This window comes from Pseudopodoces humilis, chromosome 1, assembly GCF_049639895.1.
Source record: "Pseudopodoces humilis isolate 2021_Gansu_Grassland_sample_001 chromosome 1, ASM4963989v1, whole genome shotgun sequence".
NCBI classification, from domain to species: domain Eukaryota; kingdom Metazoa; phylum Chordata; class Aves; order Passeriformes; family Paridae; genus Pseudopodoces; species Pseudopodoces humilis.
Window position 1 is genome coordinate 84,890,238 of NC_142200.1, and position 19,261 is coordinate 84,909,498.

General features: G+C 43.1%; 1 protein-coding gene across 2 annotated transcripts in view; it reads right to left on the bottom strand.

The window, feature by feature from the left end:
* The window catches only part of SLC22A23 (solute carrier family 22 member 23), a 108,482-nt gene that overhangs the window by 24,925 nt on the left and 64,296 nt on the right, over positions 1–19,261 (bottom strand). For both annotated transcript variants that reach the window (XM_088056591.1, XM_005525351.3), the window contains exons 4-5: positions 9,594–9,762; positions 4,106–4,233 (exon numbers count right to left, since the gene is read on the bottom strand). In XM_088056591.1, the coding sequence (XP_087912717.1) occupies positions 4,106–4,233; positions 9,594–9,762 (297 nt within the window). The remainder of the gene's footprint in view (positions 1–4,105; positions 4,234–9,593; positions 9,763–19,261) is intronic.

The following is a 19,261-nucleotide window of genomic DNA, read 5'->3' on the forward strand; positions in this document are numbered from 1 at the left end:
CTGGCTTGTGTTTCCATCCAGAGACGGGCAGAAAGGGAGATTTGTTTTTCAGCCTGGCCAAGCAGCAATTTTCATGTTAAGAAGCACCCGAAAGGTCTCCCCACACAGGGGAAGCCAAAAGAGAACTGCACAGGGGTGGGTTTCCATGGAAGCATCATGTGTGACACCTGGGTAGCTGCTGATCCAGCAGTGTCTCAAGTGGAGATTTCCAAGCGGAGCATTTCCCAGGGCACCCAAACACGGCAGGGCTGGGTGCCGGTGCAGCAAAGGTCAGCCTGCGGAAGACAATCTGTTCCAGGCAGCAAACAGACCCTTCAACCCCACACAAAGAAAAAGAGTGCATTCTATAAAAATAATGAAAGCCACCTAAAGTGTAAGGCCACCTTTAAAAGGTGTAAGGAGGTTGGTGCTTTAGGATTTCCAATTCCCCTAAACATTATTTTCTCCTGTTTGTTAAATAATCTTCATACTTCCTTAGTATTTATGACACTAAGGTCAAAATGACTGTCCTGGTTCTCACTCTGCAGGGGAACAAGGAAGAGATGGTGAAATTTCTGGAGAAATTGGTAGTGAAAAATCTGTACTGAACTGATTTTATCAAAATATTTAATTTGCTCATGATTGAAGATGAGATTTTTGGGTAATGTTTTGAAACATTTGCCAACAAAATTCAGACAGCCTGTTTTAAAAATGACATTTCAATACACAGTTGAATAAAAATAATTTCCTTGATGCAAAAACAGATTTAAACTTTTATTTCTAAAAGAGGGCAAAGTTTAAAGCTAACTGGTGAAATTTTGAGTCAAAACATACTAGGGGTGATTTATCAAGGTCTAATTCACCTATGTTTCTTAAGCATTAAAAAAGAAAATGCACCACATAAACCCGAAAAGCTCATTATTAAGGCAAATTATTCCTGCCCAAAATCACAAGGTACACCAAACACTCAAAAATAAGACCATTTAAAGCTGCTGAGAAAAAAGATCCTTTTATGCAGCCAACATCAGCCCTGGGACAGGCTACTGAAGATAAGGGCAATGTAAATTCACAACACTTCAGACTCCTACCAATGTACCTTGTCTCACTTTAATTTGTTTCCTATTTAAGCACTCTCTCACTCTGTCTTGCTGGCTGGGCATTGCCCATCAGCTGCCCACCCTCATTTTCTCCTGGCAGGGGTTGTTACAGCTGGACCTTTCAGCTGCAGCTGGATCACTGTCTGGACTTTTGGTTGTTGTGTTTAGAGACATCCCAGGAGAGCACTGGCAACCACTCCAACCCAAAGACTGACAAAAACAGTAGATAAATTTTGCTTCCTTTTTTTTTCTCCCCCACCTCACACACAGGGCACCTCCCCATGGAACAAAGAGCCCCTACAGATGGTTAGTGGCACTCTCCACTACAGGCAGTGTAGCCAAATGGACGAGCAAAGTCTTCCAGCAGGCAGTGGAAACGGTGTGATTCTTCAGAAAGGAAAATCAGCCTGTTCATTGCTTGGAGAGCAATTCAAAATTAAATTTTCTTGCATCCCAGAAATACTTTGTCCATTTGAATGCTACTTTTTTTTTACGATGGAACTCATATCAAGTGCCAAGGTATATATGAAACTCCTGTAATTATCTGTTATATCAGACACACTAATTTTACTGGTATGTATGAGTAAAATTACAGTGGGATTTTCAGCTGGAAGGGACTGCAAGTGAGCAGTTTATCATTTAAATGCATTGGGAGTAATTCAATCACAGGAGGCTGTTACAACAATGAGGCGAGGAATAATAAACAGCAACACAATGGCCCCTAACTAGAGCAAAACAGTTTCCAGCCCTTTCAGATGGAAAACAAAGAATAAAACAAATCACAAACAAAAATCCCTCCACACAGATAGGAAAGCTCAACAATGGAATCAAGGGAAAACAAGGGATATCTGCATCAGGCTCAATGGCATCCTTTCTCCCAGACAAGTACCAGTTTTCTACACATTCCATGCTAGAGCAGCTATGTGCATGTTATTACAGCACACAAGAGCAGAGAGAGGGTTCCTCTTCCTTACTGACCCACTGCAAGATACAAGGTCTGCAGCTTGTTCACATTCTTAATTCAAGAATCCTACTAGTCTCCTGTCCTCACTCAGATCATCAACACCCCCATGCACCCAGAATGAGAGAGGTGGTCTTTCCTTCAGTAGTTTATAGTTCATCTTATTTCATGCTTTTGGTACTGCTCCTCTCTTCCTACAGAAATGCAGCTTCCCTCCAGGGCTGCATCAGAAAAGCCCTTAAGTGTGGGGCTGCAGAAAGAGTTTAAAGAGAAAAAGTGAGGGAAGAAATAAAAAATCCCAACAATCTCATCATTTTTTTTTTCTCATGAAAGGGAGTCACCTCCTTAAACAGGAGTGTACTCCTGCCATGAAACTGCTGAGAAAAGTAATCAGTCACAAATAATAGTCATAAAGCCATTTTGACATTTAGCATTCCTCCATGGGCAATACCATTATACATGGCTTAACTAAATCCCTCAAGCACACAGTTGTGTCTTTATTATTTTCCTTAAAGGAAACTCAGGTAATTTGTTTTTTCTTTCCCCTAAAATACATTTTATTTCATCTGCAAATTCAAGAAGCTGACTGAAAAAAGCCAAATTTAGGAATTCTTTGGGAAACTCCAAAACCAATTGTTGGCTCAGGGACCTATAATTTCTCAAGATCCATCATCTATTCTGAGGACGACCTGCAAAAATGAGGTGGGGGGGAGGGGGATGCCCATCAACAGGTTAATGACGGCTCTCACACCCCTAATGCTTTTCAGAACTTTACCAGAAAAATGGTATTTATACTGCAAAGCCATGTTGTGTGGTGTAGATCCAGGAACTGTAACCCCAGACACACAATTACATGCAAGCCAGCTAATTAACACCGGTGTGCTGACTGCACCAAAAATCACACCTATGACCTGGGTAAGCATAGCAGAGATCCTGAACTGGGCTTTTCATTCCTCGCTGATGGAGACTGCTTTATTCATTAGGCACTGACGTTAATAGTGACAGTTTTCTACCCTGGACTAAGCCTGTTCCAGTGCTGACTGATGCCTTTAACACTGACTGAAAGAAACTACCCCAGAGACCTTTGACAAGGATCAGACAAGTGCAGAAGCATCACATCCACTCACTGGCAGAGCAACTGGCTGAGGTTCCCCTGCAGCCCCCGGGGTCAGAACAGGTAGTTTTGGAAAAGTGGGAAATGTTTCCACCATTTTCTGACAACTGGGTAGTCTGATACAGACTGCAAATCACAGTGCAGAATGGGTGTTTATGGGCAGTATCAAGCCTGTGAGAAGGAAAAGGGGAGCTTGAACCAAATCTGACAGGAGCATTAGTGAGATAAAGATCCAGAAGCTCTTTGCCTTTGTTGTAATAAGACAAACACACACACAGAGATGCACAGGGTCTCTTCTGCACAGCAACCTGCAAGACAGGATCTTGGCTATTTCAGTGACAATTTCAGTGATGAGAGGAGCCAGCTCTTTCCAAAAGCATCAGTAAAACCACGGAATTGATACTTTAGACTCTCAAGTGAAAACTGTCACTTGCAGCAACCCCCCATCCCTAAAGCAGCATCATCACTCAGATGATGCAGGAGAGGAAAGCAAAACAGCTCTTGGAGCAAGGTTTTAAAGAGAAACTCTAATGTAGTTTAAGTTTCCCATGGGGCTGGTACTTTAGTATAGGGGATTTGAGTGCTGCTGCTTCTCCAAACCAACAGAGTAAGTGTTGGGTGATGGGCAGGATCCCAGCAAGCAGCTTCCTTAACAGTTTCCAGAGGCACACAGAGCTGAAGGCGCACTCTTGTAGCCGTGGTAAAATTCTTCAAGAGATGTCTCTAAAGACACATGGCACTGCAAGACAAGACTATAATTACTAGGACTGTTCAACAGGCCATGTACTTTTTAACACAGTGCTGGAGTTTGGAATGGATTTTCAAGAAAAGCAGAATGAATGAATGAATGGATGAGATGATTTGCAGGCAATAAATAGATTAATTCTGGGTAGTAGTGCCATGTGCAGCCTTTAGAGAAGAGCTGGGGGATTTGCAGTTGTCTGTCCAACTCACCAGGCACCACTCCTTTGATGTCGCTTTCTGTGTTCATCCTGTTCTTGTGCGTGAACTGAAGGATCAGTTCCTTGGATGCCTCAAACTGCTGTGTAGCCATCAACCACCGAAGAGATTCTGGGAAAATACTTTAAAGAGGGAAAACAGGTTAGGGCTGCTTCCAAGGTTCTGTCAGAGGATGAACTGGTAGAGTTTCAGCTACTCATTTAACCACTCAGAAGCTATGTAATTATTTCAAAATACAGAAGATTAACTTATAAAAAAAAAAAAAGCAAAACCAGATTCAGAATGTGCAAATTTATGGTATTTTCTTTCACCCTGATTCACAAATTGTAGAGGAAATATCCTATCACATGAAAATACAACACATTGGAATTTTATAACATATTACAGATGCTCTGTCCATTAATATAGCTGGAAATAAATGAGAGGAAGAGGCAGCACTGTCTGCAATAGAATTTGCTGCCAAGAAGGGAATGAATGAGATGTGCAGTTCACACATGGTAATTCAGACCAAAGAAAGAAAACAGCTGACAGAAGTAATTTGGGTTCTCTTTTAAAGACAGATGAAAGAAAAGAATTACTTCTTAGGATGATAAGCTTCCCCTACTAAAGATAATACTTTGTTAATTGCCTTAAAAATATATACATGCATACAGTTTAAAAAGTGAGTTTTCCATGCAGTTTCTTTCAAGTGCTGATATTAACCAGATTAGTGAGCTTAACTGGCACTCTCCCTTTTTTTCCAAATGAGTTTATTTTAATACAAAATCAAAAGAAATACGTAGCTCTTAGAACAAAACCCCAAAATCTTCCATACTTCTATAGACATGAAAACTTTCAGATCTCACTCAATAAGTATATTTTTTTTCACGTTAAGACCTTGTTTTTACTACTCTTCCAAAAGACCTTACTAAAAACAAATTTAAGAACTACTTTTAACTTCAAATACCTAATAAAACCTCAAATTTCCTTCATAAAGCACTGGTCTTTGCTGTGGATACTGCCCAGTTCTTGTACTTCTTCTTAGTACTTCTAAGCAGTTAATTGTACCATTATCGTACTGTCTCTTAGGGCTGATACAATATGGAAGATGCCTTTGCAAAGCCTCCAACTGAGATAGAGAAAGTATTTTTGGAAGAAGAAATAAAAAGGAGAGAACTCAGGCAGAGAGCAATCTAAATGTTATCAGCCAATAAAAATATATAACAACTATGATGACAGCCATTCAGCTTGACAGCTTATTTACTACCCCTCATCCTGCACAGATGATTTGGCACATCTTCCAGCAGAGTGTCTTGTAAAGAAAAAGCATTTTTTAAAAGTACTAAGAATTTTTTGAATGCAAAATCTCTGCATGCTTGGCCCTGCCTGGAGAGGGTACAGCCTCAGCCACCAGCCTATAAGTTTTAGATTTTCAACAGTCTGCTTACAGGTCCCAAACAACAAGTCCTGTGATGACCACCCACATGTAGGGAAAGGAAAGGAGCCATGAGGACAGGCGTCACAGGTTGGGGACAAACATATCTCTTATCTTCTGGCTCCTGCAGGTTTCTCAAAGTGGAAGTGCTGAAGCCTAGCATCTTTCAGGTGCCCCATCACTCAGTGTGAGCAGTGAGAGGTTCCTTAGGGACACTTAAAAATCCGTGGGCTGCCTTGAGTCCAGGTCATCAGTCCAGTCCCATTCAATAAGAGCTCCCACAGTCACAAATTCTCAGTGTGACACACTAAGTCTGGTTGCACCCAATGGCCTCTCATGGCCAGGGCAGAAGTTCTGTCACGTTCAATAAATCTCTCAGTCAGATGCAAAAGTGTCACTTATTCAGCAACAGGAATGCAGGTTCTTGGGTTGCTGATAAATACACTGTCTCTGGAAGAACACACCAATAATACTTAAAGTATGAATAATAGAGCCATTGAGAAATGCATTAAATTGTGAGATGACTAAATAGCACTAAAAGCATGATCACAAACACAAGCTTGCTTTTTGAATTTCCTGAAGAAGCACTTGGTATTGCTGAGTGTTTGGGTCCTACACAACAGGTGTTGAGAGAGAAGATAGGTACAGCCCATCGATGGTCCCAGGATACAAAGGCGAAGTCTCCTCTGACCTTCCTCAAGCTACATTTATAGTGTTTTATTTGAGAGAAGGGAAAAGGTTAAGTTACAGGTGATGTCATTTCATGTTTAGGTTGGAATTTGGGTGACTTCAGCCATTAGCATAGGAGGGGCTGTGAAAAGTAATACATATTTTTGAGCTAATATGACAAAGTTCAGCTTTTGGTCACCTTTTGTGTCATTCCTTTGGCTTACAGCTACCATCAGCTGCATTGTTTTAAACAGAGCATGACCACAACCCCTCTGTGCCACCCCATCCTTCGTTTCCTGTCTCCCTTAGAGCAGTACATCAAGCTCCCTCAGTGTTCCTGCTCTGAGGTGTGCAGTTTGTCCCTGGTGAAGCACAGCCAATGCATGCCCTCCTTCCTGCTGAAGGTTTTGGTTTTCAGCATTTTCTCTGAATAGCTGGTTGATAGTCTGCTACTTCCTCCATCAGCAAGGAAAGGGCCATGCTTTTACAGTCAAGGAAAAGAAGTTCCATAGCTGCTGCTGCTTGGGAGAGGGGGATGATTGAAAGGCACACTGGGGAAAAAAAGATCCCCAGTTGAGAAATCCTTAGAGTACAGAAGAATCCTTGACAAGGACCAGGAAGGTACCACATGTAGCTGGAAGGAGAACTGTGATTCTGTACAGATGGATGGAAAATAGATGCCCATGGAAAGGTTGTAATGTGTTGTCAGTGAGGGGTCTGCCTCAGGTCAACAAACCCAGTTATTGCAACTTTGTGTCTTGGTGCAAGTAAGTCCTATCTAAGAGCACCAGAAAAAAAAACAGCCACCTCTTCCCATTTCTTTCAGTTTTGGTTAGAGTGAAGCAGGAGTTTATTTCAAATTATTGATGCCTTTACTGACATTCATGGCATCATCCTGTCTGGATCTTCCTTTGTTCAAAGGAGAAGAAATACATTCTCTGTATAACTGGAGCTCCCCTTCCCTTATGGCTCTGATACACACACGAACTTGAAAGGAGCCTAACTTCTATTAAATTATCTTTATACACCTGACACAAACCCTGTGCCCATGTCTGGCTTACAAGGGTGCCTTTCTGCCCTTCCAGAATGACCTAAGAGCTCAGTAGGAGCATCTACTCCATGCTTTTTTATCCAAGCCCATCTGCCCATCCCTCCTGGACAAATCTGCTGCCTCTCATTTTTCCCCCATCCACGCCCAGCTTCCTAATCCACTCAGTCATGCACCTCCTAGGGACTGTATGTCCTGCCATGTGCATGTGGCTGACAGAAGAGCAAAACCATGGGTGGGAAGAGGGCTAAGCCCTGTCCTGGAGGAGCAAACAGCACTCTAACAGCAGGAGATGGAAGTAAAGAGAGTACAGAGGAAGGAGGGGGCAGTACAGGGGCTATTTGCAGCATCTGTTATTGGACTCACTGCTTTGGGTACATGATGAGGAATTAACAAGTAGTGCAGTTCTCCAGTTCTTCTTTTATTACCAATCAGTTAGTTTTCTTCCTTTATCAGTAACACATGCTGTGGGTCCACATTCCATTTGGGAGGAAAGAAAGTGGTAATAAAATGGTAACACTTCCCAGAGAATACACAACAGATGGAAGCGAAAAGCCTAAGAGAAAAGTACATACTGTACTGACAATATAATTAAAGAGGAATTCCAACCAAGGTTCATTTCTGCAAATGCACAAACCTTGGGCAACAGAAATGCTGATCCTCTGGCTATTACCACTATTTATCAAGCTGCTGTGTTCCACAGTGTATAAGGGGGACTTATCAGCTTGGTTTGCCTGCCCTGCCCAGCTAAAAAGCCACAGAGCTCTTGCAGATTACAGAATAATTTTTAGCATTTCCTGTCCCTTTCAATGTCACTCAGGAATGACCTCTCAACAGGAATGCGTGAGACCCTGCCAAAGCCACCTGGAAAACGTGGCCTCCAGAAGACTGCTGAAGGATGCTTGTTCTCCATGCCATGTTCATTAGGCATCTCCATCCTACTGTGCCATCCTTTTGGACACAGATGTCTGTAAAAATTCTGTTTGATATTGTGTTTTTCCAGTAGTGGACATCAGGTATTTCAGCTGGTGGGCATTACTACATGAAGGTTTGGAGCAGACCAGCATGTGTATAACATACAGCAGGTAAGGGAGGGAAGAACAGCATCATAGGTTAACAAAAACACTCTGTTATTTATCAAGATTAACACCTCCAAGATGAGGCTATTTAAATGTTGTATGTTGGAATACAGGGGTAAACCCCCGCCTCTGCTGCCAATATCTTGCAAGGGACTCCTAACTCTCCTGAGTGCGCATTTTGCCCAAGCTGTGGCAAGCATGTCTACCTTGGGAATAATTAGTGAAATCCCCACTGAGGGTTACTACTGTCAACACAGGAGGGCTCTGTAAGAAATTAACACAAAAATATAACTGTTACATACTGTAACAACTTCTTACATGTTGTAACTTGTCAGGCATTACAGCCAGGCTCACCATGGTACCTAACAAGCTTGGTCCTGCGCAGGGTAGTGGCCTTTTTACTAATTTTTCTCAGTGTACAATAACCCAGTATTTTAAACCTGTTGGTGTTCTTATTGTTATGGTTTTGTACAACACTGCTCTCATAAGCCTCTGTTGTCTTACGCCGCCACTGCGTGTCACTGTTAAGACAGAACAACAAAGGAAGGTTTTTAGGAATGTTTGTAATGTCATGGTGGGGACAGACCTGGCACTATTCCCAAGGTGAAAACCATCCTACTTGTCTCAGGACAGCCGTACCAACACCACAGTGCCACAGGCAGAGAGGACTGGGACCAGTTGGGAGTGGGGAATTCCTTGTAGGAGCAATCCCGAGCCACTGCCTGGCACAGGCCAGCCACCCAGACTTCAGCATAGCTTGTGCTAATTTGGGCAAAATCAAGTCTAGCTCAGGGCCGACTACCTCATGCAGACAAAACATCCAAGTGTGCTTGTTCCAGGGCTGACAGATGTTATTTGTAATTTTTCTTGGATCAAAGAAACCAACAGTGTCCGTCCAAAACCACGACATAGGTATTAAGAGAAAATATAGCCATGCAGTCACAATCTGACAACAGCTAGGCTGGGATGCATCCTCTCAAGAACTATTTTAGTCTTTAAAGGGGAAGTGACAGCCAGAATAATAACAAAATACAACTTCACCTCAGTGGAAAGGGAACTATCTCCCAAGTGCCCACTGCTGTAGCATATGTCCATGCTACAGCAGATTATGAAGTTATTCTTTCTTATTTTAAAGTCAAGCATTTGCACAAGATGAATGGAAGAACAAAGAGAAAGGCTCACATGTATTGTGAAGTACACACACTTCCCAACAGTGGAGCATCTCCCCTGTGTAACACCAGGAGCTCGTTGGCAGGAGGAAGGAATACTTACACCCAGTAGAACAGCATCAGCAGGAAGGGACAGATGATGACTGCTTGGAGGACCTGCCAGTCCCTGCAGAGGGCAGCCAGCCCTGGCATGAGGAACTGCCCTGCCATCTCGATGAAGCTTGCCACCATGGTGATCATGAACCGGTGCCTGGGAGGACAGAGCTCTATCCCTGAAACAGAGTACACAGACAGTCAGCCCCCACCAGCAAAGACACTCCCAGAGCATCTCTTGGAAACGTTAAGGGAGTTCTTGTCCTTCAGCAGTTTTGGTCAAAGCTATGCAGAGTCAAACATATTTTGCTTCCTCCTATATTTAGGCTCTAGAGAAGCCCATTAACAGGTGTCTGTGGTGCAAACATTGCAACTTCCATATACCTGCTCTATCCTCATTGCCAGATTGCCTTCAGTCTCTGCCTAGAGAAGCATTTTGCTAAATAATAAGGTGTTTATTTTTAAAAGGGAATGCATAGTTAAACACAAGCCAAAGATCTTGGGTCATGCCTTTTTACACTTCTCAGAGACACCACCTGCCTTTCCTAACAGTTTGCTGGGAGGCAGAAGAGCACAGCTCTCAGCAGGATGCAGGCTCCCAGCTCAAATGGGATGCCACCTGCCCACAGCTTAATATGCTCCGACTCAGCCAATTCCAAGCTGGATTTTGCTGAGCGTGTTGTTTCTGGGTTTGCTTTTCCCAATAGCTTATCTTGATCAACTTTCAAACAAGCCAACCTCCCATCTGTCTTATCCTGTCCTCCATCCTTCCTTTTGCTGTGGGGCAATTTATCAGGCAACTGTCAATTCAAACAGTGACAATTCACCGTTTGGTTGCCTCAGCTGTCTTGTGACAAGTGAGTAGATAAAACTCAGTTCACTAGATCAAATGTTTCCTTAAACCCTGAATTCTGGCTGGTTTTGCTCAGTCAGATCAGAAGATGAATTTATCAGAATCGCAGCCTAACAACAAAATTTTAGAAAGTCACAGAAGAAACAGAAAACACAAAAACTGGACTGGCTTTTGGATTTTTTTTCACCAGTAAGATTGCAATAGAAGCCTCTATTTCATATTTCCCATTTGCCCACATTCACTTGCACAGATTAATACTTTAGCTCAATAAACCTGCCACAAATGTTGTGTAGCACTCATTGGAATGCTGATACAGAAAGAGGCCAGTAAACATTTGTGATATGTTGCCATCAGCATTGTTGCTTTTCTATGGGGTGTTTCCTATGGTGGTTTTAAATTAGAACTTAATGGTTATTAAAATTTCAACTGAAAAGCTGCAAGAAAATAGGAAGAGATGACAGCTGCTCCTTCATTCACTCTCTAACCTGCAGTTTGCATTTATCACTGTGACACAGATTTAAACTAACTGACAATGAACTAGCTTGTAGATCAAATGTAGGATTAAACACCACAAGTTTTGCTCCCTTTATTTTCAGCCAATGCAAAATTACCAATGGATTTTTGCCAGCGCAAAAGGAAAATGTATCTGCTGTCAGGCAGCCCAAATTTTCATTAGCCTAACCACAAACACAGCAGCTTTGGAAACAAACTGGGGACAAAAAGCCCTCAAAGACTCTCACATGCTATAAAAGGCTTTTACATTTTAGTTTGGTAAACAAGATTAAAACACAGAGCTCCTTATGACAATAATATGGTTTCATTCTTACTAATGAAGTATCCCAAGCCTAGGAATTTTTTTTTGTTCTATGCAAAGAGGTCACTTCCGTTTTATTTCTCTAATCTCCAAATATGAAGTGCTTCTGTTTGTTTCTCTAAACCTTAAAGTCACAGTTACTCACACTCCAATATTCCTTAAGTACAAGGTCGAATTTTGTTGCTATAGAAACGGGAAGTCTGCATTAGATACGTAAGGCTTTGGCATTTTAATTGCATTGCTCAAGTTAGTATCAAGTAAATATAAAAATAACCGAGATACCAACTTTTATATAAAGTCAGGGAGAGGTGACCAAATAATAAAAGTGTATGTTATTAAGTCACTGGTGCACAGTAGAAAACTCCACATGCAGCAGTTACTCATTTCATAGAAAGGAAACAGCTTCAGAGATTGTTTACCCTCTATTTTCTTCTCTGGATTATCACATGCATATGATCAGTTTCTGCCCTTTCCTCTAAAAAAGCTGGAGATGACAAAAAAATAATCCCTGCTGTAGCAGGGGGAGCGTGACTTTCAAGCAACACCAGCAGCATATGAAATGCCACATCTCTGTTGAAGTGTTCTACATATTAGGACAGCCTACTGACTTTCCAACATATCTGGCTTCAATTTTATATGATAAAAGATTCAGCACTGCAGTTTTTAGCAAGCATCTATCAGTCAACCCTTTCCCACCTCTGCAGCAAAGCCACCCGCTGCAGCAGCCTTGCCCCAGCAGCAGGAAAGGCGCCGAGCTGATGCTCACACTGGGGCCTCCATGCACCCAGGCACCAGGCCTCTGAGGCTGCAACAATTTCCACCCAGTTCACATGACAAAACTACCGACTCAGACAAAATCACTACAAGGCTGAGATGAGCTTTGCCCACCCATGGCAAATGGGGCAAGCAAGCTCCAGCTCCTCGAATCAATGAAAATGTTTCCATCTCAATTACTTGGTGGAGCGTGGAGCAAACCCTCATCATACACACTACTCATGGAAATCCTCATCAATGCCAAAAACTCCCAGACACATCCATTTGCTCTTGGAAAATTTCGTGTGTGCAAGAAGACGTGCATGTAAAGGATTTTGCTTCTTTGCCCAACATCTCCGCTCCACGCAGCTCAGTCAGAGCAGCAGATCTAGCTGAGGCCTAATTTCCTTAAGTCCCAGGCAAGTGATCGTAGGGGCAAGTTGAAACCTGCGTGCAAATCCAACCTGCGGTACTCGGGCAGTGAAACCAGGCACACTCAGGACACATAGGACAGCCTCTCTCACAGGCAACAGGCACTCAGCAGCAGTGGACAAACAAGCTGGACCCAGACAGCCCCTAAGGCAAAACTGCTCCACACTGCTGTAAGCACAAGCCAGCCTGAGGGCAGCTGTCTTACCGCAGGTGTCATCCAGACCTGGGCCCCATAGGCACAAGGCACTGAACACGAGACTCCTTGTGCAGCATATTGCACCTCTGGCTGGGGAATGTGGAAACTGGGTCCTGGGGCTGGATATGTTACACCCACGGGCACTCAGGTTTGCTGGGGTGTGAGTGAGGGAGCTACTGAAGAACCTCTGCAGCGCCCCGGGGGCTCAGCCCCACTGCCTTGTTGCTGTCCTGGGCATCAGCAAAGAGAGGCGTGGTAAAACCACAGGTCAGACAGCAGGTTAGCCAATGCAAATACAGCAGAGGCACCGGTGACAAGAGGGACAAGGACTTTACATCAGAAAGGGCAAAATGTCTTTGCTAACAGCTTCTCTCCCTGGCACTGGGATGGACAAACTGGGCTGCTATCCCTCACAACAGTTTTTCAGGCAACCTCTTCTGAAAAGATGTGAAAGTGAAATAAAATCATGTAAGTATGCCACAGCCTGACATCTGAAATGCTGTCCTCTCCCATTTCCAACTGTTTTTTCTCTCCCATCCTCTCCACCTGCAGCTGTGGAAGAAGCAGTCTATGAATACACAGTCAGGAGACTGAGAAGAACTGCAGTATTACCAGGTTGACATCAGCTTATATGGCCCTGCATAGCACACCTCTTCCAAATCCCACCTGGCAAGCTGTCTGTGCCATGGAGGGGCTGAGAGCCACATCCTGTCCTTTCTCACTTGATCTCACACTTGCACACTGGTAATGATCTGTTTCAGATTTCAGAAACCTCGTTTGTCTTAAAAGACTGACATTTATTCTCAGAACATTTGCACAAGGAGGAAAGGCAAATACTTCTATTTAAAAAAATAAAGAAGTTAAGTCATTTGCAAATAGCATATCTAGAGGAAAAAGAGGCTACATTGCACTGCTTGAACAACTCTCTAGCATTCACTCGCCCATCTCCAGACCCAAAATACAAAGAAATTCTTGCTCTACAGTGCAAGTTTTAGCTCCATCTGAAACCTTTCCAGTGTTCTCTCCCTGCCCAGTTTCCATCTGTGAACCACCAAGACTGTAATTATATAGGAGTATCCCTTGGAGAAAATGGCCAAGACAAAGCACTTGAAGTCTGGCCAACAGCATTCACACTGAAAAAAATCCCCAAGGTGACAGTCTGATTCTAGATTCACACTCACAGTTGCACATTATATTAAAAAAAACAAAAACAACACAAAACAAACAAAATCCCCCAGTTTCTGTCAGTTTTCCCTATATTACTGCATACCCAGTACTCTTAATTCCTTCCATCTAAGCACCCCTCTGAGATGTTCCTCTGCTTCTAAAGAGAGAAAAAACCTGAGGCTCAGGTGAAAAACACTCATAATTTGAGGAGAAATCTCTGGCAACATAGCTTTAGGTGTAAAATGTGGGACACCAGAAATTCCCAGTGGCAGTAACAACCCACAGCACCAAGGCTGTTTTTGCCTCAGCCCCAGCAGTTGCTCTGCTCAGCCAAAAGTCAAGCGCAGGATGTGACCTTGAGAAAGAATTTTGCATTTGGACTCTGCTTTTCATCAGAGCACAAAAGGAAAGGCAAAAAACCTCTAAGAGTATTTAGTTTCCCAAGCTGTTCAGCACCTCCAGCACGTCCCACCACCTCCGTGCTCCCTGAGGTCACCCTTTTGGCACGGTGAGCTCTGCCACCTCCGTCACAGTGATCTTGAAGACTGCTGGGAGGTGACCCTGTCCCTGCTGCTGCTGTGTTTCCTAATTCCCACCAAGCTCTCTCAAACCTCTGGGACCTTGTCTTCCTCCAACACTCTCTGTGGGATTTGCCCTCTGCTGTAAACAAATCATCTCACTGGATACTCCTACAATAACAAGGCCCCCAAGCTAGCTTTTGGCTAGCTGACCAGATAAAATTCCAGCAAAAACCAACAATAACTCCCAGCAAATTTGCAGCTGGCTGCAAGGGGGACAGGAAAATAAAATCCAGCATATCTGCTTATAGACACAAATTTCCCCTTGGTTACTAGACCCTACCCTTGGGCTACATAGACTTCTCAGCTCTCAATTAGCACACTTCTGATTCAGTTCTGGCTGAAACGTCCCAGGCTAAGCCAGCACTCATTCCTGCACAAATTTAGACAAGAAGTACATCATCTTGATTGCCTTTGCTGTCACCAGAAGGAAAGAAGCATCACGTGTATAAAATACAGTTTATTAGGGAACAGCAAATGAAGTAACTCGTGGAAGTAAAGGTTATCACACACACTGTGGTGCACAGACAACCAACAATTGATGAAAGCCCAGGACAGAGACAGAGTGAAAGGGAAGGAAAAATCTAATTTCCTCTCTGGAGAAATCCATTCCACCTCCAAGAAAAGAGAACAGTAATAGACTGAACCTCCAGTGGTTGAATAATAGTATTATTTTCCCCCAACAGCACATCAGGACAGAAGTTACTCTAGAATACACCTGCGAAGTGACACAGGTGTTCCTTCAAAGGTACTTTTCTACACATCATCAATTTGGTGAGAGTTCTTTTAAACACATGCTGGCCCACCATTTAATTAACACATTTAATATGTGTCAAATCAGTCGCCTGAGCATTGACATAAGCTGTGTTGACAGAGCCGTCAGGCTGGCACCAGGGCAGGCAGCCAGATTGACACCTCACCAGATGTGCAGCAGCACAGTTAATTTCTGACCTCAACAGATAGTCTGGATCTACTGGATGGAGCTATCTTGATAGGGAAATATTTTATCAGAAGAGATTTCTTTCTTATCAAAACTAGATCAGATGATAATTTGGCACACAAAGCCCAGGATAGTGCCAAAACTGATGCCAGGCAAAATACCCTTTAGATACACTATGGAGCCTCACAGAGAGGCATAGCATGAAAAAAGTAAATATAGCTACACCTCTCATACAAAATCCAACTAAAACACAAGGTGCAGCCTTTCCTCTCTTTACTTTCCACATGCCTGACTTGCTCCTGTAAGGCACAAATGAGTAACACACCATCCCGATTTCAGGCCTGGCACTGCTCAGCTGCATCAGGGTATTTTAGGAGGAGCTCTCCTCTGAGGTGCAGACAGTCTGCTGCTACCCATAGGTGGAGGGTTTGGACCACAAGCACAGAGCCAGGTTGGATTCAATGTAAGGTGTTTACTCAATCCTCATTAACTCGGTTGCAGGAGCTGTGGACTTGCCAGGCAAGTGTATGTATATGCTGCAGAAGAGGGTGGGGCAAGGCTGACCTCGGCTCCTCCAGGCACAGAAGATACTGAGCAGAGGCTGCCTGACCAGTGTGTGGGATACAGAGGTGTCTGCAACCATGCCCTGGATGCAACCTGTCTCCCAAGGAGCACCAGTGGCAGAGAAAGAAGCATGTGTCATTCCTCCATCCCACGGCATCTGTATTTGCCAAGTTTTACATTGCACAAGACAAGCAACATATTACAAAACAGACAGATGACTGCATAAGAAACCTTTAACACACCACACTGTCTGTAATAAACCCAAAGAAATGTTAAATCACATTTGAGGTACTGCAGTTGCCATCTATCCAAAGGAAAGCAGCAGCATCTCTGCAGCTCCCAGCTAACACTGACTTTTGGTGACAGTTCCTGTACGTGAATAACAGCATTATGAAACAGCACAAGGAGAATGCCCCTGGAAACCTAAACAGCAGGGACAAAGAGCATGAGAAATGGGTAGATACAGAACACACTAATTTCAGTATAAAGATGATGTAATTTAAAAGCAATTAAAAAGTGATTAAAAAGCTTTAGCATAACATGTTTTTATATATGTTAATTGCCATCTATAAAAAAAATTCTCATCCATCTCCAGTCTAAAATTTCCTACCCCCCCAAAATATACTTTCCAAACCCAAATAAATATTTGTTTATTTTTGCAAAAAATTAAGATTGCACAGAATTATATGGGACTCTTTCTTGTTCCAAAAAGGCAACTTTCTCTAAAGGAAATGCACACTTGGTCACAGCAATGCTTTGCAAACCTAACACCTCTGCTGTTCACAACAGCTGGCACCTTTTCTCTCAGCAGGATCTAAATCATTACTGACATCTTTTTGACAGGAGTGTATGAAAGGAGCTAAAACAAAAACTGATGTGAGATGTATCAGAGGAGCTCATTTTCTTTGATGCTTTAGTTGAAAGGGATCTGCATCTGTATTTGTTAGCGAATTTTAAACAATATTGTAGCTACTTAAAATAAGAACAGAGAAGAAATTCAGTAGCTGTAAATCTGCACATCTCTTAATTTACCAACTGGCAAACAATACTCTAACAGCAGCTGTTTCAAAAGCTCAGTTTGCAACTTCCAGATGGATGATGGTCCTCAAAGAAGCAGGAACAAAGAAATAACAGCCTAACACCTTGTTTCAGGTCTATTAAACACTTCCCAGCTCACTGAGACAGCAGGGCAGCCCCTCTCTCTGCAAGCACTGATCCCACTGAGGTGCTCCTCCAAGGAGGCTTTTCTTCGCCATTACCATCATGCTGTTGGATGAGTGAATTGAAGCACTGAGCCCTGGATTTGAGCACACTGTCAGCAGAACTGCATATTTCTAACAAGAATTTGACGCGGGAGACTTGAGTTGATTGCAGCCTAGCCTATCAAACAGAAAAGACAAGCATGGAAGAAAATGAAATGGAGGACCAAGAAATGTACTTGGTACTTTTAAGGTCATAATAAAGCTTTGGCTGCCCTGCACCTCCTCCCTCAGATCAAAGGGAGACAGCTTGTCTGAAGCACCTCACATCCAGAGGCACAACCCCCTGGAAAGCGCCTTGCTCCTTTCACTTGTGTCAACTTCATAACAAGCCCTCCATGGGCTTACACACACAGAGTCTAAGCAAACATTGGGTGCTGTTTATTAAACTCTCATAAATACAGCTGTAACCCCACACACATGTGCATACATATAAACATACACACGTTTATGGATATAACTGCTGATAGAACTGTAAAGGCCAAAGCCCCTAGTTCCTTTTCTTCCCCTGATCCCCTTGTGATGCCAGAAGCAATCAGTGGAAATTAGGGTGATGTCCTGAATAACCCATCCCATCTCAGGGGACCAGAAGTGCTCAGGTGGCATCACCACTTCAGAGAGAGGCCAGAACACCGCAGCGCTGGCTGAAAGCGCTCACCGGGGCCAGCAGAAGTGCAGGCGATTTAATTAAAAGCAATTAGCAAGACTCTTTGCAAAAGCCTGTCACACATTTGGCCTCCAGGGCACCCTCGTTTTTAAAGATTTATGCCACACACCCTGGATAGATATGTAATGAACACTGTGGAAGGGGAGCTGCAGGGATACGGAGCCAATGAGCTGCTATACTTTGGGTGCTTGAAGCAACACATGCATTCATTGGAGAAGAAGGTGCCATCAGACTAAGGGGTGACTTTTGCATTAATAATTCTCTCTCTCCAGGGTTCAGCATTAACCCTGACACGGGGAAGGCAAAGGCAGGCAGACAGAATTGGGATACCCACCCAACAGGAGAGAACCATGCCAAACACTGCATGCAACCACTGTGCCTGAATAAGAACAGGCAGGTCAGCCCCTGGCCAGATCTCCTCTAATTTTAAGCCCATGGGAGTACAAAAACAAAAACGAGGCTGTGGTAGTGCATACATGGTGAGAGAACTTCTCCTGATATAAAAGCAGACAGTTCACAGTTAGAAGTAGTACAGATACTGTTTTTCCTCTTCCATTTCCTAATGAGATTTTATCTTCCAAGTAACATCCCCATAAGGAAAGAAAAATATATATTCTAGGGAAAAAAGAGGAAAGACCAGCGAAGATTTCCTTTTGGTCAACTGATTTTAAAGTGAAAAAGAGATGACATCCAATCTTGGGAAAAAACCTGCTTCCTGAAGCAAAAAACATTCTATTTTTCATTCAAAATCAAGTTTTAAGGTTACAGGCATTTATTCTTTACGCTAAATGTATGATCTCCATGCTGCAGAGAACACTTTCCACCACTCTGTGCACATGGAGTGCTCTGTACAGTGAGATCTGCTCGTGGCTGGTTTGTGGGCAGTTCTACAGCAAAGAGTGTAATCCAATGGGCTCAGTGACCATGCACAAATCTTGTCAGGGAAAGAGCATTCCCTTTCTAGCCCTCTCCAAGCACATCTCTGTTTCAAACCAAGGGTAACACAGCAGGCTGGCACCTGTAGGTGCACACACACAGAGCTGAGCACAGTGGAACATCCCTCATGTGCTGTTGTCACATACAACATAAAATGACCTTGTAATTGCCAAAGTTTAAATATTCCTCAAATTTCTTCCTTGCTATCTTTACAAATACCACGTGTGAAAGCTTTTTGCCCGTTAAGTACCAGAATTCTTTGATTTTGGTAAAACCTGATTAGATAGTGAAGAATAATAAAAAAGGAATCGGCATTACAATGCCTCCAGCATCTCATATTTCCATGTAAATTGCTGTGCTAAGGATGTCTGTGCAATACCAAACCAGACCACCCAGAAACATCCACTGGGATTCAAAGTTTATCCAGAATCTACCCTGAAAAACGTGTGAGTTTATTCAAGAGTTTCTCACAGCCAAGATGAATATGTAGCTTCATCAGTTTCAAATACTAATATACCC